The sequence below is a fragment of the Aquarana catesbeiana genome, linkage group LG09, assembly GCF_042186555.1.
Source record: "Aquarana catesbeiana isolate 2022-GZ linkage group LG09, ASM4218655v1, whole genome shotgun sequence".
NCBI lineage: Eukaryota > Metazoa > Chordata > Amphibia > Anura > Ranidae > Aquarana > Aquarana catesbeiana.
This window is the reverse complement of record NC_133332.1, coordinates 87,854,832-87,880,010: the sequence shown is the minus strand read 5'-3', so window position 1 is coordinate 87,880,010 and position 25,179 is coordinate 87,854,832. Positions and strand designations below refer to the sequence as shown.

General features: G+C 42.8%; 1 protein-coding gene across 1 annotated transcript; it reads right to left on the bottom strand.

The window, feature by feature from the left end:
• Positions 1-2,741: 2,741 nt before the first annotated feature.
• LG09H6orf136 (linkage group 09 C6orf136 homolog) lies at positions 2,742-22,558 on the bottom strand. Its single transcript, XM_073598915.1, has 6 exons — positions 22,323-22,558; positions 17,928-18,416; positions 14,932-15,020; positions 8,337-8,537; positions 5,165-5,234; positions 2,742-3,262 (listed from the first exon to the last, which is right to left on the bottom strand). Exons 1-6 carry the CDS (start codon positions 22,431-22,433, stop codon positions 3,134-3,136), a joined length of 1,089 nt encoding a protein of 362 aa, XP_073455016.1. The 5' UTR covers positions 22,434-22,558; the 3' UTR covers positions 2,742-3,133.
• Between the last annotated feature and the right edge of the window lie 2,621 nt (positions 22,559-25,179).

Below are 25,179 nucleotides of genomic sequence, written 5' to 3'. Positions count from 1 at the left end.
TTTGTGTCTAATAAACAGTTGCGCAAATGTCACCTGACATAAAACTCTGCAACTAGCACCTTTTTGATTCTACAGGGCCTCTGCTTTCAGAAAATATCACCATCAAAATTTTGTGGCATTCTTATGCCCCGTACACACGGTCGGATTTTCCAACGGAAAATGTGTGATAGGACCTTGTTGGAAATTCCGACCGTGTGTAAGCTCCATCACACATTTTCCATCAGATTTTCCGACACACAAAGTTTGAGAGCAGGCTATATATCATTTTCCAACAACAAAATCCGTTGTCGGAATTTCCGATCGTGTGTACACAAATCCAACGCACAAAGTGCCACGCATGCTCAGAATAAATAAAGAGATGAAAGCTATTGGCTACTGCCCCGCTTATAGTCCCGACGTACGTGTTTTACGTCACCACGTTTAGAATGATCGCATTTTCCGACAACTTTGTGTGACCGTGTGTATGCAAGACAAGTTTGAGCCAACATCCGTCGAAAAAAATCCTAGGATTTTGTTGTCGGAATGTCCGACCGTGTGTACGGGGCATTAGGCTTCTAATCATATGCTGGCTACTATGGGCTCATTGATGCATTGCGTACCAGTCTCTAGCTAGATACACCTAGTTTTGCATAGCCTTCATATGTTTTATTAAAGTGGTTAAGCCACTATATGCAAATTATACCATTCTCTGTTTAATAATCCTGTGTGCCTGTGTTTTTGAAAAATAAGCTGTACTTCACTCACGTGACCCGCCGCCTCTCTGCTCACCCCATCTGACAACTGCAGCAGGCGGGGCTGAGAATCCCCCATTGACATCAGGAGGAGGAGAGTGGCAGCGGGTCACATGAGCGGTGCTCTGAAAACAAGTAAAGAACGGCTTATTTTTTTTAAACCAAGGCACAGAGGATTATTAAACAGAGAGAATGGTATAAAATGTTTAATGTAACTTCAGCAGCAGGGGGGGAGAGCACTGACACAGGAGCTGGGAGGGGGTGGGGAGGACATAGGTGAGACAGGAGAGCTGCGGATGACAGAGGCACGTAAACTGACCACGGTGTCAGGGCTCAGCAGCCATGATAAACCGTAGTCAGTTTACAGGGGGTGGGGGCAATACCAGGTAGGCTCAGTCAGGTTATACAGGAGGCCAAATTACACAGTGCTGTAAAACATGCTTTACAGGAACAGGATCAATTTTTTTTAAGGGTAACAAACGCTTTAAGCACAAGAGAAAGGGGTTCTCTAGGAAGCCTTTCCCTATTCTTGCTCAAGCAGATTAAATTAACCCTGCAAACTTATTCATACCTCCTGGGCATGTTTTGCTGCATTGTACCTTACGGAAGAGGAATTCAAAAATAGATGGACTGTTCCCACTGTGGCCCCAGCCATTTTTTGCGGTAATATTCAAGCTACTGTCCCTATTGATAGCATTCCCTTCTTTAACCACTTCAATACAGGGCAGTTTCACCCCCTTCCTGTCCAGGCCAATTTTCAGCACTGTAACATTTTGACAATTGTGCGATCATGCAACACTATACCCAAATATTTTTTTTCCCCCACAAATAGAGCTTTCTTTTGGTGGTATTTGATCACCTCTGCGGTTTTTATTTTTTGCGCTATAAACCAAAAAAGCGACAAATTTTGAAAAACACTTTTTGCTGAGATAAATATCCCAATTAAAAAAAAAAAATGTTTTTTCCTAAGTTTAGGCCGATACGTATTCTACATATTTTTGGTAAAAAAAACACGCAATAAGCGTATATTGATTGGTTTGCGCAAAAGGTACAAAATGGGGGATAGATTTGTGTTTTTTTTTTTTTTTTTTTTAAATATCTTGACTGACATTGCGGTGGACAAATTGGACACTTTTGACACTATTTTGGGACCATTGAAATGGGACTGACTAGGGGAGGAGACCGATCGGTGTTCCTATATACTAGGAACACACGACCTGTCTCCTCTCCCCTGACTAGGTGTGAATCTGTGTGTTTACACACACACACACACACACACACACACACACACACACACACACACACACACACAGATCCACAGTCCTGCTGTCACCAGCAATTGCAGCTGCCGGGCATGCTCATCGGCTCCTGGGTGACACGGTGGGAGCGCGCGCCCCCTATACCGCTGGGAAGCTGAGGATGTCATATGACGCTCGCCCAGGATAGGAAATCCCATCTGCAGATGTCATATGACAATACACGGGTGTTGAAGTGATTAAAGATTCAGTCTATTGTAGTTTGGAGACTGTTGAATTCCTCCTTTGTTCTAGCACAAGGGTGCCCAACCTTTTGAGGAGCGAGGGCCACTTTAGCGACTTGGTAACCTTTTTCGGGACATAATTAGCGGAGGTGGTGAATGACAGGTCTGTGTCCACTCTGCATATGCAGAGCAGACACAGACTGATTTATCTACTCCGTGGGCCCTCTGATACATTGTCATCTGCTGACTCTGCTTGAGAAAGATACCCTTTGAAGGTCAGCTCCTCTTTGGAAAATACATTGATGCAGAGAGAAAAAGGGGTTCCTATCTCACTATCCATAATACAGCCTCTATTTTTTTTTTTTTTTTTTTTGTCCTCCTCCCTTACGTGTACAATTTGTTTCCCGCTCCTCTACACATCATCTATTAACCCACAACAGGCAACAATTTTCTGACACGTAAACCAATTATAACCAGCTCATAGGAAAAGAGTTTGACAGTGCAGTATTAATTTTAAACTGACCCCGAGAAACAAAAATGTTGTTATAATTTAATTATATACAGTATATGTTACACATCCACAGGCAAGGTCCAGGTTGCGCATGCAGACACAGCAGTGCAGTGTAATCAGGTAAACCGCCTACCTCATAATGGGCTTAGACACAGATAAAACTTTGAGGTTAGGATCACATAACAAAATACAGGCCAGATCTAATAGTGAAAAGACATGTTTGGTATTGGAGTCATTCAGTGACATGTTACCGTGCACTAAAGGCCTGTGGTTATTCTAGATTGGCTCTGTAACATCTGGTCTCTGTCCTCTAGGAGGCGGCAGCTCCAGGCATGGTCTGTCTTTATACTATGTAGAACTTGCTAAGGGGCGGCAGCAGCATCACAAAGTACACTCCTGGTTCAGGAGAGGTTACAGTTCATGAGGAATTTTAGGGGTGGAGAGTAGATTTAATGCAGGTCGATCTTCCAGTCCCAAAGCAAGCAATGCAGCAGCTAGTATAGTCTTCTTGGTTACAGTGAGTGGCGACGATGGCATTACCTACAAGAGACAGGCAGAATCAATAATGTGTATGTCTGTAATTGCACAGCTGAATAAAAGTCTGTCCTGGTTGCCCAATTCTCTTGTAAAATGAGAAAACATATAAAGACTTAATTACTTGCCCCAGCACAATAGGGTACCCCATAATCAGATGGAGAGGCTAAACTCGCAGGGAAGGGTGTTGGTTAGGGATATTGTCACAAAGTAAAAATGGTTCTTGAGCTAAGACTTTAAAGTGATTGTAAAGGCTTGCTTTGTTTTATAAAAAAACAAAAACATGTTATACTTACCTCCTCTGTGCAGTTGGTTTTGCACACAGCAGCCTGGATCCTCCTGTGCTCAGGTCCCTCTTTGCTGCTCCTAGCACCTCAGCCAGCAGTTTGCTACAGGGGGCAGCCAAGCCGAGTCAGAGCTCTGTGTATCCATTCAGAAACTAAGCCCTGGCCCCGCCTCCTCTCCACTGATTGGCTGACTTTGACAGCCGTGGGAGCTAGAGCCTCAGATGGCTGAGGGAATCGTGGAGAATGCTGGAGAGAGAAGGGGGGCTGCTACACACAGAAGGTATTTTATATCAATGCATTAAGATAAAAAAAAAACCCTGCCTTTACAACTCCTTTAAAGAAAACATTGGGAGGATGATGGTTATTCTAGTTAGGCTTGTAAGGGGCAGAGCTGACCAGTATATTGACATGAGAAGTACAAGGAATCAGATTTAAATTAAATGGGAAGTCCGCCGCTTACAAATACAGAAGCACCAATACGTACATATACTATGGGGGTTATTTACTAAAGGCAAATCCACTGTGCACTTGGAAGTACAGTTGCTATAGATCTGAGGGGGGACACGAGAGGAAAATAAACTGCATTTTTGCTTGCGCATGATTGATGAAAATCAGCAGAGATTCTCCTCATTTCAGATCTACAGCGACTGCACTTGTAGTGCACAATGAATTTGCATTTAGTAAATCAACCCCTATGTGTTGTCAGGGGTAAGAAGTCATCAGAGCAGGAAACAAATCGGCAGCTGAGCAAATGCAGTTTTCAACACTATGGCCCCTTTCACACGTGCGGACCGTATGTCCGTATTTCATCCATCCGTTTTTGGATGAAATACGGACATACACGCATCCCTATGGGATAGCGGGTGTCAGCGGATGTACATCCGCTGACACCCAATGTTGTCCGCCTCCGCTCTCGTCCGATTCTGCGGACGGAAGAAAATCCTATTTTTCTATCCGTCTGCAGAGCGGATCGGAGGAACACGGACAGACGGTCCGTGTTCCTCCGATCCCCCATAGGGGAGAGCGGAGATCTGACAGGGCGGTCCCTGCACAGTGTGCGGGTCCCGCCCTGTCATCTGCCTGCTCAGCTGGGGAAAGCGGAGCGATCCCCGCTGAGCAGCGGATAAACACGGGGCGGATCAACACGGATCCGTCCCGTGTGAAAGGGGCCTATGGGGGAGATTTACAAAAATTGGTGCAGCTGTAGATGGTAACAAGTTTATAACTTCAGCTTGTTCAATCAAGCTTTGCCAAAAAGCCCTTGTTCACATTGAAGTGATTTGACAGGTCAAGTCACAGCCTACTGCCAGCAATGGCACCGGTCCAATTGGCGCGATGCCGCACCAATTTGCAAAAGTAGCTTCTGCACTACTTTTGCCGATTTCGGGTGTGACTTCAATAGACATCTGTGCATGAAGCTGCACAGATGTTTTTCAGTCTGACCCAAAAGCGGCTTTGAAATTGTGTGATTTCAAAGCTGTGTTTAATGTGAACGAGAACTAAAACTATTACTATTCACAGCTGCAGTAGATTCTGTGTGCACCAGTTTTAGTAAATCTCTCCCTCTAAGTCCATCTTTTCAAGCTAGCAGAGGAATCAAAAGATTTCTTTCATCACCTACCCGTTCTAGTTTATGTAAACATATGAGACCATCAGGTGCAAGCTGAAAAGTGGAAAAGGCATCATATGTCCTGCAATGTCAAAAAAATAAAAAACATTAGCACAGAACTACACAACGAGGATGTTTATAATTCTAAATATCTAAAGGATAAGTTCACCGTTGGCAACATGTTACCTCTGCTGAAGCCTTTCCCCGCCCTGCAGCCTCTAGAGACAGCGAGCCAGGGATCTTCTCGCTGTCACAGTTTACAAAATAAATAATGCGGCTGCGTCATTCATTCACAGAGTTCTGTGAATTGGAGAATTACAGGTACCAAGCGCCTTTGCAGCTGTCGGCGTGCAGTTCTCAATGAACTACCATGGCCCTGTTGAGCGCTCTAAGGCTCCATGTACACAGGACGCTGAGGCAAAGTCCTCTGAATGTTTTTTTTGAAAGCTTAAAACCAGCATTTAGGTTTAGTAAGGATAATATCATAAGACCCTCCCTAAGCCCAAAAAAAAGGTTTAAGTTAACTATTTCAGCCATTTTGTGAGACCAGAGTGAGTAGCAGCGTCCTTGTATTTGTCCCCATTTCTGTGTTTTGTTTTTTTTAAAATGGATCCCATAATGAGCATATGTGAGGAAATGCTCCTGACGTTGCTCTTGATGAGGCTAGAACGACTCAGAAATTTGCGTGCGAGGACCAGAGTTCATCGCTACTGGACCCATCCATTGATCGCGCAGCGCATATCAGTAGGATATTTTACCAACATGTACAAACAGCTACGTACCTACCCCGATAAATTTTTTTAACTTTACACGCAGGTCCATTGCCTCATTTGACATTCTACTAGAAAAAGTTTGGCCCAGTCTGATACGCTTGGACATGAGGAAGAGTGTGCCACCAGAGGAACGTCTGTTGGTGACTATCAAATTTCATGAAACTATGTTTGATCACGTCGGTGGTCGGGCTTAATGGTGGTGTCATGTTTTTGATATCTAACAACATATGGGTCCAATTACAATTATACTTTGTAAAACAACATTGCTAGTGGTGTAGTGGATTGGATCAAGGGCTATATATGGTCTATGAATCATTGCAAGTCATTACCAATTTTAAAAATTTTTTTTTTTATGTTTTCTCATCGTTTTTTAATGTCCAAAAAACTGGGTACCTTTAAAAGCACTTATAAAACAAAAACACAGCTAAACGCCGGTACCGTGTTTGGCGTCTGAAACGTGGAAATCTTCGGCGTCTGAACTAATTTTTTTGCCTTCAAAGAAAGGCTGTTAAACGCAACTGCCTAAAAACGATTGTAAACGAAACTGTGTACATGGTCACATAAGATAACATTGAATAAGTTCGGGGGCAGTTGAAAAAAAAAAAAAAGCTTCCAACTGCCTCTGGATGTGCATTTAGCAGCAGTATACATGGGGCCTAAGTAGTTTATTGATGCTTCCTATCAGTGTGTAGCTGCTTGCCTGTATCAGGTACGAGCAGACAGCTTACAATGACAGTCTGCACGAGTCCTGCATTGCACCCACGATCTGCTACTCTTGGGTGCAATGCTTTGCAGGCTCCTAATGCAAAAATGTGCATTTATTATTATTATTTTTTATTTACAAAAGGTGAACTTATCCTTTAAACAAAACTAAGGTTTGAGACAACACATCCCACTCCTCCCTCCAGGACACTGCAAATTTTATGTTACATTCAATAATCCTCCCACCAGCCTTGGCAGGCAAGTCAGCCTGGATCCAGCCAGTTGCTGGAGGTGGATGGCAGCATTAGCAAGACAAGGACGCATTGAATTCTGGGTCTCCTGCTTTCCATCTCTCCGGTCAAGTCTGCTCAGCTGTACTATATAGTATCAATATGAAAATGTACGAGCAAAATCCATGACATGTACATAAGCATTCATAGTACTGCTAGAGATCAAACAGCAAAATAATTCACAAGCTGATGATACAAAAGCGCAGATCTCAACAACACTGGGGAAATGCAGATAACCAATGATTGGAGGTAGACAATATGGTGCAATAATTACAGTATACTGCAACTTTAGAAAAGATAATGCAGTGAGGGAAAAGAGCTACTCTCTTATTTTAAGTGATTCTATTACAATAAAGGCACGGGGTCTGCAAATGCTGACCTCTCATTTTCAAATGTTAGTTCCCTGGTTGTCCTAATGAATCTTTGGCTTCCATGCTTTCTAGGTCTCTGACCTAGGACAAATATAGAAATAGGGCATTCGGACACTCATTTATAGCAAGCTTGTTACAGATTTGTGTCTTAGCCCAGACACAAGCCAACTAGTATGTTCAAAAGAGGACCACCTCTGGCACACCCTCTCAGATATAAGCATCCCACAACACTCAAAGTATAGAAGGAGTAGAACCCATGGAGAACAGGTCATGACTGGGGCTATGTAAGAATCTGAATAATCACGATTAAATTGCTAGAACTGTGTAAACTTACTGCTGAAAGATTAAAATCTGCTCCCTTTTTGAGTATCTACTTGGTCTGTGTGACAATCCTGCTTGTATTAGGGGTCACAAAGTGTTTGTCCATCTTACACAATGTACACTCAGAAACATCTTACTGCTGGAATGAATATCTGCTCCCTTATTTAGCATCTTTTTGCTCTGACACTCCAGCTTGTGTGAAGGGGTCACAAAGTTTCTACATTGTAGCAGATCTCACAGGCTGTACATTCAAATGCTGAAGAATGGTGTGTGAGTTCAGGTAGGTAAGAGGCCAGCAACTGTTAAGACTACAAGTGAAGTCTCACCTCCTCCTCGCCTTACTTACATGCTGTAGAGTCATCAGCTGGGAGGTGAGCAAAGAGAAACCAAAATCTCTCAACTAATAGAATGTCCAGTGCTGTCTCGTTAAAACAGAAGCTATAAACTGGTCATCATTTCCATCACAAATCTGAAAATGTGGGTGTAATCCTGGTTTTGGCATGGTTGGAAGAGAGAGGATAATAAATTCCTAATATGAACAGATACGTTGCCATGTACAATAAAGCCGTGCATTAAGTGATGATGTGCACCATACTGGTCAAATTTCTTTCAGTGAAAGGTGGTTGATGATTGGTTGCTCTAGGTTATTTTCCTTTGTCTTACTGAATAAACCAATAAGTTCTGCCACAAAGGCACACAGACACATAAAATGGAAGCGTTGGCTCACCTGTACAACTCATTCTTATCACTCTTAAAAATGTGGAAGAAGATAGAGTGCAGCGGGAGGCCAGTAAAGGACCAGCGGGCATGGATACTGTTGGTCTCTGGATGAGATGTAAGCTTCAAGACTGAGATACGACAGTTGCTATAATACATCAATATCAGCATCCGGGTGAAGGTCAGGAAGAGCTGATACTTAACCAGACCACTGTAAGAAAGAAAAATTAGGCAACGTACAAAACCAGGGCAAGCCCTATACAGCATGGGCTACGTGGTCCTTGACATTGTTTCTTTACTATCAGGACATTTCCCACTTACCAAGCAACCTCTAAAACAGTGTTTCTCAACTCCAGTCCTCAAGGCGCCCCAACAGGTCATGTTTTCAGGATTTCCCTCAGATGAAATGGCTGTGGTAATTACTAAGGCAGTGAAACTGATCAAATCACCTGTGCAAAATAATGGAGAGCCTGAAAACATGACCTGTTGGGGCGCCTTGAGGACTGGAGTTGAGAAACACTGCTCTAAAACAACACGTGTTATCTACACCAGTGGTTCTCAATCTCAGTCCTCAAGTAACTCCCAAGGTGCCATGTTTTGGGAACTTCCCTTAGATAGAAAAGCTCTTATCAATACCAGGTCATTGATATTGATTTAAAGCGGCTGTGCAAAGTAAAGGAAAACCTGAAACCATGGTCCGTTGGGGATACTTGAGGACTGAGGTTGAGAACCATTGATCTACACTGTATAAAAGTGCTAGAAAAATCTGAAAAACAAGCAGCTCCAGGAATCCAGTCATCTTCCAAAAGTGCCCTGTAAGACCCAAAACCCAGCATGCACCATTGTCCAGATACAGCGTTCAACTGGAAAGTCAGCATCTTGACCCTCTCCAGCCTGTACATCACACTACTGAGAGATGAATGGGATTGGCAGCCTTACTAATCAATAACAAGCTGCAGGAGGTGGGCCAAGGCACTGACTTCCTGGGTGAAGTTGGCATTTACAGTAATGTGCAGCACCCTGGGTTCTGGTGCTCTCAATGTCTGCTTGAACAAAGAACAGGGTGCTACTACTACCCTGTTGGCAAAGATATATTGCAAGCAAATAGGAGGTACACTTTAAAAATAACAGCCGAAGCCATGCCTTGTTTTGGATCAGCTTATTTTACAGTGTCACCTGGTCATTAACGGTATGCAAAAGCTGATCAGTATGGCTTCGCCACCAACCCAGTCAATTCAAGGACCTGCATACAAGTTCTGATGATCAAACGTGTTTGAATTCTCAGATAAGACACTCAGGAACACAAGAAGGCCATACATTCGGAAGGGAGAATGATATTCATGAGTGGGATGTCAAATCCTTTCCCAGGAAGGTCATGCTCTGAGATAGAAGTTCCCAAACGACCTCTGGAGATTTACTGTGAAATCAACGTTCAAAGGAGTGTCCAAATCTCAAGGTTGTAAAAATGTCCTACCCCCATATGGGCCCTGGCTGTTCAGACGTTGATAAATATCCTGGCCACTGTCATAGAGTTAAAGGGTAGGGCCACATGCTGAAAATTTTGGGTTTCCACTGTGAACATGGAAAAATTGGAACATTCAGAGGTATATGCCATATGTCCACGAATGACAGAAACTCCCCTTATCCCATTGAAGCAATTACCAAGAGAATGCCATCTCTTCAACGAACAAGAAAAAAGTTACTGCTTTTTGTGCAAAGAAAAGTCAATTGCATTTTTTCTTGTGTAACTTTTAAAAATATAAACTATTTTATATTTTTAAAAGTGCTACTTTGGTAATTGCGCGGTCATGCAGCACTGTACCCAAATGAAATGTATATCATTTTTATTCAAATAGAACTTTCATATGGTGGTATTTTAAAACAATACATTCCGAAGACAGAAAATTTAAAAAGCAGCAACAGCACAAAAGGTTCAATGGTTTGAAAAACTATTTCTCTTTTTTTAAAACTCAAATTCTCTTATGGGATAAACCAACTGTAGCAATTATAAACTGTACAGTCCACTGTGTTACAGTGGTTATCATTGTTATAGTGCACCTTTAGCCACACAAGCCAGATTCTGCTCCTCTTCCCACAGCATAAATATACAAAGAACCATATACCTAAAGTGTCACTAAACCCACATCCTCAAAAACTATCAATAAATGCTGCATTACATGCTGTTCATAGTCACTATGACATTCGCTTTCTGTATTCTGGAAAAAACCTGGTTGATCCTGCAGCTCTCCATCTCCCCCTTCTGTCCATGTCCCCAATTCAGCTAGGGATTTTGCAGAGCAGTGTTGGCAGTTCTGCACATGCTCAGTTTTCAGTGAGTATCTATGCTGAACATTCCCTCCCTATCACATCTGAGCAGCCCATGTAAATATAGATCAATGATGGTGAATCTTGGCAACCCAGATGTTTTGGAACTACATTTGCCATGATGCTCATGGACTCTGCAGTGTAGTAGAGCATCATGGGAAATTTAGTTTCAAAACATCTGAGGTGCCAAGATTCGCCATCACTGCTACAGAGTCATACATGTGGGCGTATACACAGTGGTAAATGACAGCCCACTCCCTCCCTCTCTCCTCCATGCCCACTAACCAGCTACACACAATGGAGGCAGGATATTACATGTAGATTAATGGAGGCTTCACCTCCCTCTTATTTTAAAAACACAGGCTGGAGGGGTGTGACACAGCCTGTGACTGGCAGAAATCCGCCCACACCATGGTATTGCCAAAAAAATAAGATTTGATTTCAAATATTTATTTGTATGGCAATTTAACCACTTACGGACCGCAGCACGCCGATATACTTCCTAACTTTGAAGAGAAATATCGTTGTTATAGCAGCAGCTAGCTGCCATAACCCCAATATCCTCTTCTTCGGCCAGCGGTCCGCTTTCCAATAAGAGTGGTCTCTGCGGCGGATTCGCTGCAAGATCACTTTTATCGGCGGCGGGAGAGAGCCCCCCCTCCGCTGCTTACCGGATCCGTCGGCAGCGATCGGATGGTATCCCTTGCTGGGTATGGAGAGGAGTGAGGGGAAGATGGCCCTCACCCGTCTCCATACCATTGCATGGCAGAAGCAACGTCAAAACGTCACTTCCGCCCATAGCTCTTAAAAAGGGCCATTTATTTATTTTTAAATGACAACTTTTTTAAATTATTTTTTTATTGCATTTTAGTGTAATTATACGATCTGAGGTCTTTTTGACCCCAATCTCATATTTAAGAGGTCCTGTCATGTTTTTTTCTATTACAAGGGATGTTTACATTCCTTGTAATAGGAATAAAAGAGACATTTTTTTCTAAAAGAACAGTAGAAAAAAAAAAAAAAATTTAAAATGCGCCCCGCCCTGACAAGCTCGCGTGGAGAAGCGAACGCATACGTGAGTAGCGCCCGCATATGAAAACGGTGTTCAAACCACACATGTGAGGTATCGCCGCGATCAGTAGAGCAAGAGCAATAATTCTAGCCCTAGACCTCCTCTGTAACTCAAAACATGCAACCTGTAGAAATTTTTAAAACGTCGCCTACGGAGATTTTTAAGGGTAAAAGTTTGTCGCCATTCCACGAGCGGGCGCAATTTTGAAGTGTGACATGTTGGGTATCAATTTACTCGGCGTAACATTATCTTTCACAATATAAAAAAATTGAGTTAACTTTACTGTTGTCTTATTTTTTTTAATTCAAAAAAAGCGTATTTTTTCCAAAAAAAGTGCGCTTTTAAGACTGCTGCGCAAATACGGTGTGACAGAAAGTAGTGCAACGACCGCCATTTTATTCTCTAGGGTGTTAGAAAAAAAATGTATAATGTTTGGGGGTACTAAGTAATTTTCTAGCAAAAAAAAAAAAACTGTTTAACTTGTAAACAAATCTCAAAAAGAGGCTCGGTCCTTAATCACTCCCCCCCCATCAAATGACGGCTGGGCGGCGCAGCTCTCGTTCTGGGTGGATGTCATATGATGGCCCTCCACAACGACCGCGTGGGGGCGTGCATCGTGGCGATCGGTGGTGTGGTGTGTCAGTCTGACACGCCGCTACACCGATCTCGGTAAAGAGCCTCTCAGGGAGGCTCTTTACCACATGATCAGCCGTGTCCAATCACGGCTGATCACGATGTAAACAGGAAGGGCCGTTGATTGGCTTTTCCTCACTCGCGTCTGACAGACGCAAGTAGAAGAGAGCTGATTGACTGCTCTCCCGACAGGGGGGGGGGACTGTGCTGATTGTTTATCAGCGCAGCCCCCCCCTCAGATGCCCACCCAGGACCATCAGGGATTGCCACCCTAGACCACCAGGAAAATGCCAATCAGTGCCCATCCCCAATCAGTGATGTGTATCAGTGCCGCCTATCAGTGCCACCCATAAGTACCCATCAGTGCAGCCTACCAGTGCCATCCATGAGTGACCATCAGTGCCGCCTATCAATGCCCATCAGTGCTGCATATCAGTGCCACCCATCAGTGCCCATCAGTGAAGGAGAAAACTTACTTATTTACAAAATTTTATAACAGAAACAAAAGAAAAACCTTTTTTTTTTTTTTCAAAATGTTAGGTCTTTTATTTGTTTAGCAAAAAATAAAAAATGCAGAAGTAATCAAATACCACCAAAAGAAAGCTCTATTTGTGGGAACAAAACAATAAAAATTCTGTTTGGGTATAGTGTTACATGACCGCGCAATTGTCATTTAAACAGCGAGAGCGCTGAAAGCTGAAAATTGGCTTGGGCAGGAAGGGGGTGTAAGTGCCTGGTATTGAAGTAGATAAGTGGTTAAAACAGTTTGATATTCATTATTTATTTTTACTCTGTATTCCAAAGACTGTTTTTTTTTTTTTTTTTAACATGTGACCAGCAGCAGAGGACTAGAAGCTCCTCTTGCTTATGTTTCCCTGCAGACAGGCTGGGAAAGGCCTGGGTCATGTGACAGCTGTATATCGATTAGGATAAATGTCCTTAGATTTTATTAAAATAATTACAGTGTCATCATCCACAAAATAGAAAGGACATGTACATTAAACAGTGTGTGTTTAGTAACACTTTAAGATGCAGCATACATCACTCTGCCTGCTCACAGCAGCTGCTATGTTCCTTCCAGCTCACTTTTGAAATGATATGCATACTCCAGGTAGTAACAAATGGTTTTGCCCAATGCACAGACTAAGATACATATAATGACTGACAGACAATATTCTTTAAAGGTGAAGCAGCAGGTGTCAAATTTTAACCACTTAAAGACCAAGCCTCTTTTTCAGACTCGGTGTTTACAAGTTAAAAACAATTTTTTTGCTAGAAAATTAATTAGAACCCCCAAACATTATACATTTTTTTTTTCTAACACCCTAGAGAATAAAATGGCGGTCAATGCAATACTTTTTGTCACACCGTATTTGCGCAGCGGTCTTACAAGTGCACTTTTTTTGGAAAAAATTCACTTATTTGAATAAAAAAAAAAAAATAGAACAGTAAACTTAGCCCAATTTTTTTTATATTGTGAAAAATAATGTTACGCTGAGTAAATCGTAAAAATGTTACCCTTAAAACGTCTCCATAGGCGACGTTTAAAAAAATTCTACAGGTTGCATGTTTTGAGTTCCAGAGGAGGTCTTGAATTATTGCTCTCGCTCTACCGATCGCGGCGATACCTCACATGTGTGGTTTGACCACCGTTTTCATATGCGGGCGCTACTCACGTATGTGTTCGCTTCTGCAAGCAAGCTCATCGGGACGGGACACTTTAAATTTTTTTTTTTTATTTTACTTGATTTTATTTATTTTTTCACCATTTAAAAAAAAAATAGGTCACTTTTATTACTATTACAAGGAATGTAAACATCCCTTGTAATATGAGATCTGGGGTCAAAAAGACCCCAGACTAAGAGAGCGGCGGGAGGGGGGGTGGCACCTCTCCCACCGCCGATAACAGTGATCTTGCAGGGAATCCGCCGCAGAGACCACCATTATCGTAAACAGGACCGCCGGCTCAAAAGATGGATACCTCGGTTGTGGCAGCAGCTGCCGAGATATCCATCTTTAAACTGCCGACGTATAACAGGAGCCGGTCGACAAGTGGTTAAAGGCACACAAGGAGCACCAGAAGATAGCAACATTGTGCCGGCCTTGGGCAAGCCAGTGAATGCCCATGCCAAGCCAGAATATACTGCGCTTTCAAAACATCTGAAGTATATGTTTCTTTGGACATTCATATTGCAAAGCCTTTAGACTCTCGCTTGTTGAATTAAAGGGGAACTTATTATTTATTCAAATTATTTAATCAGGTATATTTCATACAATCTAGCATATGCCTAGCAACCCGCAGCGGCCCAAATGTTGAGAAACTGCAAATCCCAGCATGCCCTGTCAGTATACTAGGACTTGTAATACCTTAGTATCTGGAAGGCCATCAGATCTCAACTTAGTAATCTTTCAGCGAAGTGAAGAAAACAAAGCTGAGGGAGAGTGAGATGAAGTAAGAGTAGACAAAAGATCAAAAGCTGACAGGAAGAATGATAGGATGAAAAAAGAAAAAAGGAGAGAAAGAACAAAAAAGAAAGAAGGGGAAGATACAGCAACAATAGGAGTTCAGTTTTACCGTAAGTGCATGTGAAATATGCTACTGATAAACTCCACATCTTTTCTGTATAAAGAATAATTTGCTGGCTTCCAGAAGAACCTTGGCAGCTGCAAACGTAATAAACATTATCAGCATGAAAAACTGCACTGAGACTGAACAGAATCTATAGCTAAACGTGCAATGCAAACAGCTCCTAAAGGGTAAGCAAACCCCAACAATGAATTTCTTTTATTTGGCATCACTGGTCTGGTAAATATATCATTGAAAAAGTTTTGTTATTTCTATTTGATAAATACAGAAAAAAAAAAACAGTTGATCTGGCTGGAAATCTTGTAAGATGATCATAATGCAGCACAGAATGTTATCAGTTAAATTGTATTAATCTCTGGAGGACTACAGAACCCCTCCCATCTATGTTATGGCAAAAAGAACAGATGTCTCTGTAGTCCCATCCTATAGTGATAACCACAGACACACAGTGAATGAGAAATGTCACTCTAAAACAGGCTTAATCAGGAGAAGATAAAAGTGAAAAAGCCTAAAAAACAAAACAAAAACAAAGCAGCCACTATATCTAATGACTGGTAAGCTGCAGTACATTACATTTGTGTTTTTAGGTATAGATACGCTTTAGGGCAGGAACTCTTTCTTAAAAATGACACTTTGTATTAGAGTTGAAGAAAGATCTACAAGAGAAGAATATGGAGCATATATCACTAAGCCTTGCAGTTTCTTTCATTACAGGTTGCCATGGTCGAGAAACGCAAGCACATGAGGGGATACAGTGGCAGCCTATTTAAACATGCATTAAAGTGCATATGAGTGAGATCCACCAGCTTGCAACATCTTTAGTTGGCCATACAGAAAGGCTGCTGGCTCAGCATGGCACTGGCATTAATGGAGAGAAGAGCATGGCTGGGGAGCACCGTAGGAGAAATTGAAGGAGAAGTATGGCCAAAGGATTTTTTAGCTGTACTTCTCCTATGGATCACAGTACAGTTCATTCTGCACAACTGTAACATGTTTTCAGTCAATCAGCTGGTCCAGGCTGGAGAAAGATCCCAACATTACAGCTACTCCCTCCCCTCCCCTCCCCAGCCCAGCGCTCCATTGATCACTGGAGGGGCAGAGCAGAGAGCCAATGACTGATAGTCACATCTCCCTGCTTAGAGTGGAGGGGAGAACTGAGCGATCAGCAGTGTTTGATCGCTCATTTCTCAGTGCAGAGGGCGCAGGGGACAAACACAGCATCGGATCAATGCTGCATCCACCTAGGTAAGCATAAGGTTTTTGTTTTTTATATACCCAATACTTCTCTTTTAAAGCAGGAGGTGAGTTTTATTTTCAAATGGAATTGATATTTCAATAAAAGATTTTTTAAAGTTATGGTTAAAGTCTATCTAAACCTAAAAACAAAAATGTGATTTACTGCAGCTTACCAGTTCTTAAAGGTGGTGGCTGCATTAGTTTTCTTTTTTTTTTTCCCCTGGTAATCCTGCACATAACACTGAGTCCATTCATGTCTACACATTTTCATCCACTGTATCTACGGTGGCAGCCATAGTTGTCATAAAGGCTGACCTTCAAACATAGACTGACAGGGTTAAAAGTTTACAAAAGAATTAGAATTACAATTAGTGACAAAGACAGCATTTTGTCAAAATCAGCAGGTAATTTCTGTACTTTCTGAAAATGTTCTTAGTCCGAAAAATAAGATTAAATGTAACCACCACATTCAAGGACTGTTAAACTGCAATATCCTACATTTTTCTTTTAAGGTTTAGGTACTCTTCGTATGGTCTAGTTCTACTTTAGGCCTCATTCACATTGGCGCTGTGGCCAGTACAGCAGAATCGGCCCTGCCAGGAGCTTAGTGAAGCAGCCCATGTAACCCTGTGGAAATGTAGTAGCTATACAGACACAGACAGTCATCCTAATCTGACAGGCATGCAGGGGCGCGTGATCTGCCCTGAATGCAGAAAGTGTGCGTTTGGGGCCCCTGATCCACCTTGGGATGCCTGTGAAATTAGGACGAGTGGCTGTGTCCGTACAGCTGCTGCATCCCCATGGTTACATAGACTTCCTCCACAAAGCTCCAGCCATATAAACAAACGGCCAGCTCACAGTCTACAGGCCACAGCCTCTGTGTGAATGAGGCCTAAATGTAAAAGGTGAAGTCCTGGACCAACACAATGGTTCAATGAAGCTGTGTATATGTCTGAATCTATTCTATAATATGACATATGGTTTAAACCCAATAGAACCATTGTGTACATGGCTTTTCATCACATATGGAGTCTAAATTACCCAAGTTTTGGTCTGTTTAACTGCATTGGGTCCCTAGAGCAAATGAGTTCCTCCTTAATCTGTCAATTTACATCAGCTTTGCCATTTCCAAGACAACAGTTCCTTCAAGTGACTCTTGCCAGGATAGGGGCAGTGGAACAGGTAAGTATACTGGGAGGCCTTTTATTTATTTTTTTACACTTTTTAATCCGGTGACAGTCACTCTAGAGGGCATGCAATGTTAATTTCATCGACTAAATGAATACTATTTTAGTCTACTAAAATACTACTAAAACCAAAACAACCGAGATGAATAAAATACGACTAAAACTAAAATGCCATTTTAGTCAAAAGACTAAAACTAAATTGAAATTTGACTTCAAAATAAACACTGGTCTGTAGTGCATGTTCATACCTTAATACCATAAATAACAGATTTTTCACTCCAGCAGTATATACTGAGTTTGGAAATTGCAGAGAAATGTTTAACAATTTAATTACACCCATTAGATTTTAGACAACTAAAATGAGTTTTAGTCGACTAAATACGGCTAAAACTAAAACAATTGCAGAAGACTTAAATGGGACTAAAACTAAAATGCCATTTTAGTCCTACGACTAAGACTAAAACTAAGTCGAAATTTGCTGCCACAATTAACACTGGAGGCATTAGACAATTGGAAGCCTTGTCATGTGCATTCAATTACAAGTCCTATGCCTTGGCTCACCTCCTCCCTCAGCTTCTCATGCATTACCGCCAGATGCTCTTCCATACTGGGCTGGTTGCTCCCGGTAGCCTGACTGCCCTTAGTTTTGGCACTGAGGGTAAACTCCAAGAGACCTTCTTTAGCTGCCGGTGTGGGAAATGCCAGAGCTTGGTAAGGGGTCCTGCACAATCCAGGTTCAAAGAGACTTCTGAAACAGTCCAACTGTGCACCTCTAAGATACCCACATTCCCTGCCAAGATGGTAGCAGTCACTGGGCTCAGCACTGTGTAAGAACTGGGAAATTGGTTTTGGAGGTAGTTTACTTTGGATTAGAATGTCCTTTAGTTGCTGCAGAGCTCTGTTCTGCTCAGAGGTTGATGAGGACAGTTCGATGCCCAAAGGCCTGGTACGTGGTGAAAGAACAATGGCTGTTGGAGGTACTGGTCGTCTAGCAGGAGTGCTGGTACCGGGGAAGGGCCGCAATTCTCGGAACAAGATGACATCACGGACCTAGGGCAAAACAAAATGTAATCAACTTGTGACGAAATGAAAGCAGAGACAGAAACGTTATGGGGGTTTACTTGGTGCAAGAATACACACCAGACAGATCCGAAACCTTTGCATTTCAGCTAATAATAGATATAAGGATACAAAAAGGAACTATTGTGCACTTGAAAGCCCATTTCTGATGCAGCGGTATGGTCTAGCCATGGCCACATTACAGTTTTTCTATTAAATCCTCTTACTAAACATTTATAAAGTATTGCTGTGTGATTTAAAAGTGTGAGTTGCCTTCGCTGTCTTTGAGACTCTGAAAGCCTGTCCTAATGAATAGAAGAATAAAATAGATGCCAGAAGAAAGATGGAAGGTGTCACATGACAGCACTCCCCTCCTATACACAAGTGTTCTCTGCAGTAATTCACAGGCTGCACACTGCGCTCTGCATTATAGAATCAAGACAAAAAAAATCCGGGTACAATGAATGCGACTGCCAATACACAGAAGAGGCACTATGTGCCCAGCATACATACAGCAGAAAGACATGCTGAAAACAGGATAAGAAGGGGACAGACATGCACAGGGCTAACAGCAATGCACAGGACTTTATACAAGTGTGGAGCATTTCTGTGCATTTAATTATAACCACTTGCCTACTGGGCACTTTTACCCCCTTCCTGCCCAGGCCAATTTGGTTGCATTTTGAATGACAATTGTGCAGTCATGCAACTTTTATCATTTTTTTCACACAAATAGAGCTTTCTTTTGATGGTATTTAATCACCGCAGGGTTTTTTATCTTTTTTGCTAAACAAACACAAAAAAAAAAAAATTTTGAAAAAAAAAAAAAACTAAACGTTTTTTATAGTTTGTTATAAAGTTTTGCAAACAGGTAATTTTTCGCCTTCACTGATAGGCTGCACTGATGTTGGTGGGCACTGATCAGGAGGCACTGGTGGGCACTGAGGGGATCGATGCCCCTGTAACAAAAGCTGGTTAACGGCTTTCTTCTTTTTTCCTCACGCTGTCAGCTTCTGTTTACTTTAGTGATCAGCTGTCATTGGCTGGCAGCTGATCATGTGTTAAAGGGCCGCTGTGATAGGCCCTTGACCCCGATCTTTGATCTTCCAAGTCCCAAGGACTCGGCCATCACAGATGCGCCATCCGCACGAGCGTATGTCCATGGACGCCCTTCCACCATTTTAGGCCGGCGCTGTAGCTGTCTTTTTGGCTATAGTACGGGTGGGAAGGGGTTAAAGAAAAACTTCAAGCAACAATTAAAACAGATCAGCGTGCAACAAAGTCTCCGGCAAACACTGCAATTGCATGAAGTTGGAATGTTTACCTTAAAAAGAAACAAAACCCTCCTATTCTTTACAGTCAATAATAGCAGCATTTTAGCCTCTATTTAGACCGCAGTTGCCTTGGTGCTGTTCATGTGATCAGCTATGAGACCGGTGATTGAAAGCTAAACCGTCCTATCCTTTACAGCCAAGGAATCTGCCATGTTAACTTCTGTTTCATCTGTAGTTGCCATGGTGCTGTACATGTGATCAGCTATTGACAGTTCAGTTGAGATCACACCAAGTAATGGTAGGAATCACCATTCACATGCCTTTAAAGTAAATGTGTTGGGAAACAGTTAAAGAGGTGCTAAACCCTGAAATACTTACCTATCCCTTGCTGGCATCTTCTACCCAGCTTCTATCGTCTTCATTGGCCGGCACAAGATGACGCCACTTCTGCACACGCACAGTCATTCCAAAACACAGGTGCTATTCCGGAACGTAAACAAAGCAGACTGCAAGCAGGCATGTTGGTTTCTTCTTTTGCAGCACAGACACTGCAGGCCACTTCTGCAGTAAAGCGCCAGTCTGCTCACAGTTTTTGAAAGCGGGATTGCTTTCAGGGCACATTCGTATGCGTATTTTCTGCATGAAACACAGGTCCTGGCTGGCAGAGCTTGCAGAGGATCCTGTGTAAAATACACACCTAAAGTATTTGTGTTTAGGTACAATTCTTCCTTCATTCAAGTGAATGACTACACATGTACACATTTATGCAAGTAAACGCAGCTGTGTGTATAGGCTGATTGCTATAGTGCTGTGTTTAGATGCGCAAAAAACTATACGCTGTGCACATCAAATGCAGTGGTTTTTTTCTGCCCATGTAAATGAGCCCTAAGGGCCAATTCACACTGACTTGCGCCAAAATGTATCAAAAATGTGTGTACATATCCATCCATTTTAGTTGCATTTTAACGCGCACTGACCTCCATGTCAAAACCTCCTGTCAAAACTTCTGGGTAAGATCGCCACGCCCCAATCATTGTGTGGCGATCTACTCAATTTGATTTTACTCAATTTGCAGCCCCTCATGCCTTCTGGGAGACACATAAATCCCAGAAGACAGCGCGACTCGCGCATGCGCAGTAGGAAACAAGCTGAGAAGCTACAAGGCTTCACTTCCTGTTTCCCTTAGAAAAGATGCCGAAGCCAGTGGACGGATCAGCTTCGGGTGCCGACATTGCGGGATCCCTGGACAGGTAAGTGTCCTTATATTAAAAGTCAGCAGCTACAGTATTTGTATCTGCCGACATTTCATTTTTTTCCCCAGGCTGGAACTCTGCTTTAAAATGTGTGGCCAACATGTGTAATGTGTGTGCCGTTTTTACTAAGTAATGTGCTGTCTTTTACTACCTGCTTTGCAGGAATTAAAAAACATCACATTGCTGCCGTCAGAAGAGAGCCCTGTGTTTGTTTACCTACACAGGGCTCCCTTCGGTAATGTCCGGAGCGATCGTCGAGTGCCGGCGAACAATCAGCAGCCGCCACCTGCTGACTGGCTGCAGTATGAACCAATCGCAGCACAGCACAGGGATTACATACTAGGTATATGATCCTACACAGGAGAGCAGCCTCGCCGGCATATGTGTACAGTGTCGGCAAGCGGTAAAATACCACCAAAAGAAAAGCTCTATTTGTGTGAACAAAGTGATAAAAATGTAGTTTAGGTAAAGAGTAGCATGACTGCACAATTGTCATTCAAAGTGTGACAGCGCTGAAAACTGGCCTGGGCAGGAAGGGGGTAAAAGTGCCCGGTATTTAAGTGTTTAAAGTAGAAGTCCACCATAACACTAAAATCTCTCCATCTACAGACATCCACAATCTAACACTAACCCTGTAAAGAAGAAATCCATAATACATACCTTTTCTGAAGCGGCTCCAGTCTGGTCTCACGCGGATCTGTCAGTGGAGGTGGGTGCACAGAACACGGCCGACAACAGAAGCCCCACAGTAAGTCTATGGGTGATGTCACTTCCCATTCATTTCACAGCCGTTGTCAGCCGTGTCCTCTGCAGAGCTTCCGCCGCTGGAGATCGGATCGTACCGGCTTCAGAGAAGGTATCCATAGCGATTTCTTCTTTACAGGACCAGATAGATTAGTGTTAGATTGTGGATGTCTGTAGATGCAGGGATTTTAGTGTTAGGCTGGACTTACATTTTAAGCCCAAAGATGTAATATATCCCAGATTACCAGTCCTTAGATGTGGAGGCTGCATTGGTTTTCTTATTTTTGGTTGGTATTCTGTAGTCCAGAGAAGCACTCTGTATTCTGCAGCCTAAATGAGAAGCAAGCAGCCTGGGGTGACAACGCTGCTCCTACACAGTGTACAGAAGGTGAGTGTTGTCACCCCCAGACAGGAAGTGTGTTATTCCTGGGATCACAAGGTGACAATAAATGGAGAAAACGGAAATAAGAGGAGATACAGCCAGCACAAGGACGGGTGAGCTGGAATATATTGTGTTCTTGGGTTTAGATGTCTTGTGATTTGCAGTTTCTCTCTGAGTATGGGAGTGTACACAGGAAGTGCCTCATTCCCACCGACATACAGCCATAGGGCTACATATCACTCACCCGGCTCCCTTCCCGGAGTCTCACGGCCGCTCCCCCGGCTCCCCTCACCCCGCTTTTCCACCTGCCTCCCAGCCCCGGGGCCCCTCGGAGCCTCCTCATACACAGCGCCATCCGGTGACCGGCACGACGTCACCTCACAGCAACCGGTGCCTGAAGGGAGAGCACAGGGCGCGCAGGACAACCAGCACCCACTCAGGGAAGCAAAGTCAGACAGCCAATCCGTGGCAAAGACACAGCCCTCCATGAACCTATCAACTGACAGCACACTTGCCCAGTGCCAATCTGTCAGCCTATCACATCGTGGAGGCGTGAGCGTATTGACCAATGGAATACTTAGCAACCACCAGCCTATCTGCCTGTAAGAAGGCTTGACAAATAAAAATGCGGTGATTTTGTACACTTCCGGAATATGCGTTCCAGGACTAAGGGGGTGTCGTGAGGCGGAGGCTTCTTCTTATTGGATAATGTATTAGCGTCCCACCCCCATCTTCATTCAATTGGCCGAAAAGGCTAAAGGAGTCCTGACGTGTGGGAGCGCCATATTAAGTGAGGGAAAGTGCCTGTGCTTTTCAATGACACTTCTAGAGAAGGTCACAAAAGGAGGAACGTGTAACCTTAGCACAGATCAAAGAGTTCCTTTAATCCTATCATGATCAGTGGACATTAATCCTTTTGCTTCCAGGGATATTTCTGCTTTTTTTTTTTGCAAGTTTAACCACGTGAGCTCCAGAAGATTTTACCCCATTATGACCAGGCCATTTTTGCTACTTTACCTGGCAATTGCGTGGTCATGCAATGCTGTACCCTAATTTAATTTATATATATATATATTTTTCACAAAAATAGAGTTATCTTTTGGTGGTATTTGATCACCACTGGGTTTTTTTTTTAGAGAAAATCATATGGAGGGGAAGGCTTTTTTTTTTATTTTTTATTATATAAACGAAAAAAAAGTCAAACTATTGGGGGATTTTTTTTTTAATTTTTTTTTGCTATAAAACATCCAATAGAAAAAAAAATTAAAAATCATTTTTTTTAATAAATTTAGCAAAAAATAATACTGTGCAGGTGATAATAACCTAAATTAATAAAAGCTGCTTGCAATATCACAACAGAAAATTGGTTCAAAAATATACATAATAAAAATTGCAGTACTAAATAAATGAAATTCAAAGTAAATCATTAAACAATAGTCCATGTAGTGCTTGATTACTAAAGTGCATGGTGACAGATGAAAAAAAAGTTAATTGAAGTAATGTTCAAAGAAATGTGATTGTTTGTTTAGATCAGTGGTCTCCAAACTGCGGCCCTTGAGGCCACTGAAACCAACAATGGGGCATAATTCCTGCCAGTGACACCAACAATGGGGCTCTATTCCTCCAACTGATACCAACAATGGGGCTCTATTCCTCCGATACCAACAATGGGGCACTATTCCTCCAACTGATACTAACAATAGGGCACTATTCCTCCAACTGATACCAACAATGGGGCACTAGTCCTTCCGCTGACACCGATGGGGCATAATTCCTTCCACTAACAAAAATGGGGCACTATTCCTCCTAACGACACCAACTACTTTTCCCCCAATACCCAAGATCTGGCATTATTTACACCCACTGGGCACAATCTGGTCCCAGGGCCAGTGCTACCACTAGGCAGCCGCCTAGGGCGCACTGCTACCTAGGGGCGCCTGGCCGCTGGTTTCCCTCTGAGTCTGCATGCTCTGCAGGCTGCAGCATGTAACTAACTCAGTCCTAGGCAGCTGCTCCGTCCGACCGGTACTGTAATTAGAGGCGCATCGCAGCACTGGAGCCAGTGCTAGAGGAAGCAGAGCCGATGCTTTCTGTATAGCGCCACCTCCTGTCACATGGGTAGGGCAAAAGGGTTGCAGCCAATGGGGCAGCAAAATTAGGTTTCGCCTAGGGCAGGGATATGCAATTAGCGGACCTCCAGCTGTTGTTGGATGTCAGAGTCTTGCTATGCCTCATGGGACTTGTAGTTCTGCAACAGCTGGAGGTCCACTAATTGCATATCCCTGGCCTAGGGTGTCAAAAATCCTTGCACCAGCCCTGTCTGCCCCCCTAAAAGTCTGAAAGACAGTTAACTGGCCCTTTCTTTAGAAAGTTTGGAGACCCCTGGTTTAGATGACTCCTATAATGTGGAGTCTAGAGATCTGGTATGCTCACATCCTGTTTATTATCAAGGTGGAGGTGCACCAGGTTGATATTCATCTAAACAAACAATCACATTTCTTTGGACATTACTTCAATTAACTTTTTTTTTTCATCTGTCACTATGCACTTTAGTGTTCAAGCATTATATGGACTATTTTTTAATGATTTACTTTGGACTTTCCTTTAATAAATTTAGGCCAAGACGTATTCTGCTACATGTCTTGGTAAATAAAATAGGTTGTTTCCTCTGTACAGAGCCCTGTATTGTTTGTTAACGCAGGGCTCTGAGCTGTGATTGTACACAGCCGATCAGCAGGTTCCGGCAATGAATCATTGGCCAGGACCTGCTGACTAAGACCCCATACACACTATACTTTTGTTGTCCGATTTCCTTTAACTTTACCAAAACCATGTAGTGCAAGGGCCTGCCTGATTGAATACAAATTGAAACTCTTAAAGGTTTGACCTCATATTATATGGTTTTGGTAAATCTGAAGGAAAAAAATCTACAGAAAATTGTATAGCGTGTATCCAGCTTTAGTCTGGCTGTGTTCAATCACAGCAGAGCTGGCTGGCGGAGGGGCTGCGCGCCCTGAACCCGAAAGAAAGCCGCGATGTACAGATACAACACGGTGTCTGTACGAGCCGCCCATCCGCATACTATATTTACTGCGGCAGGT

What these genes read in the sequence shown, in the direction of transcription:
- LG09H6orf136 (XM_073598915.1), bottom strand. Translation starts at nt 22,433, where the DNA reads ATGGCGCTGTGTATGAGGAGGCTCCGAGGGGCCCCGGGGCTGGGAGGC. An exon ending in ATGAGAAGCTGAGGGAGGAG is followed by an intron (nt 15,021 to 17,927) that starts GTGAGCCAAGGC and finishes TTACGTTTGCAG; the next exon opens with CTGCCAAGGTTCTTCTGGAA. An exon ending in GATAAGAATGAGTTGTACAG is followed by an intron (nt 5,235 to 8,336) that starts GTGAGCCAACGC and finishes TTGACATTGCAG; the next exon opens with GACATATGATGCCTTTTCCA.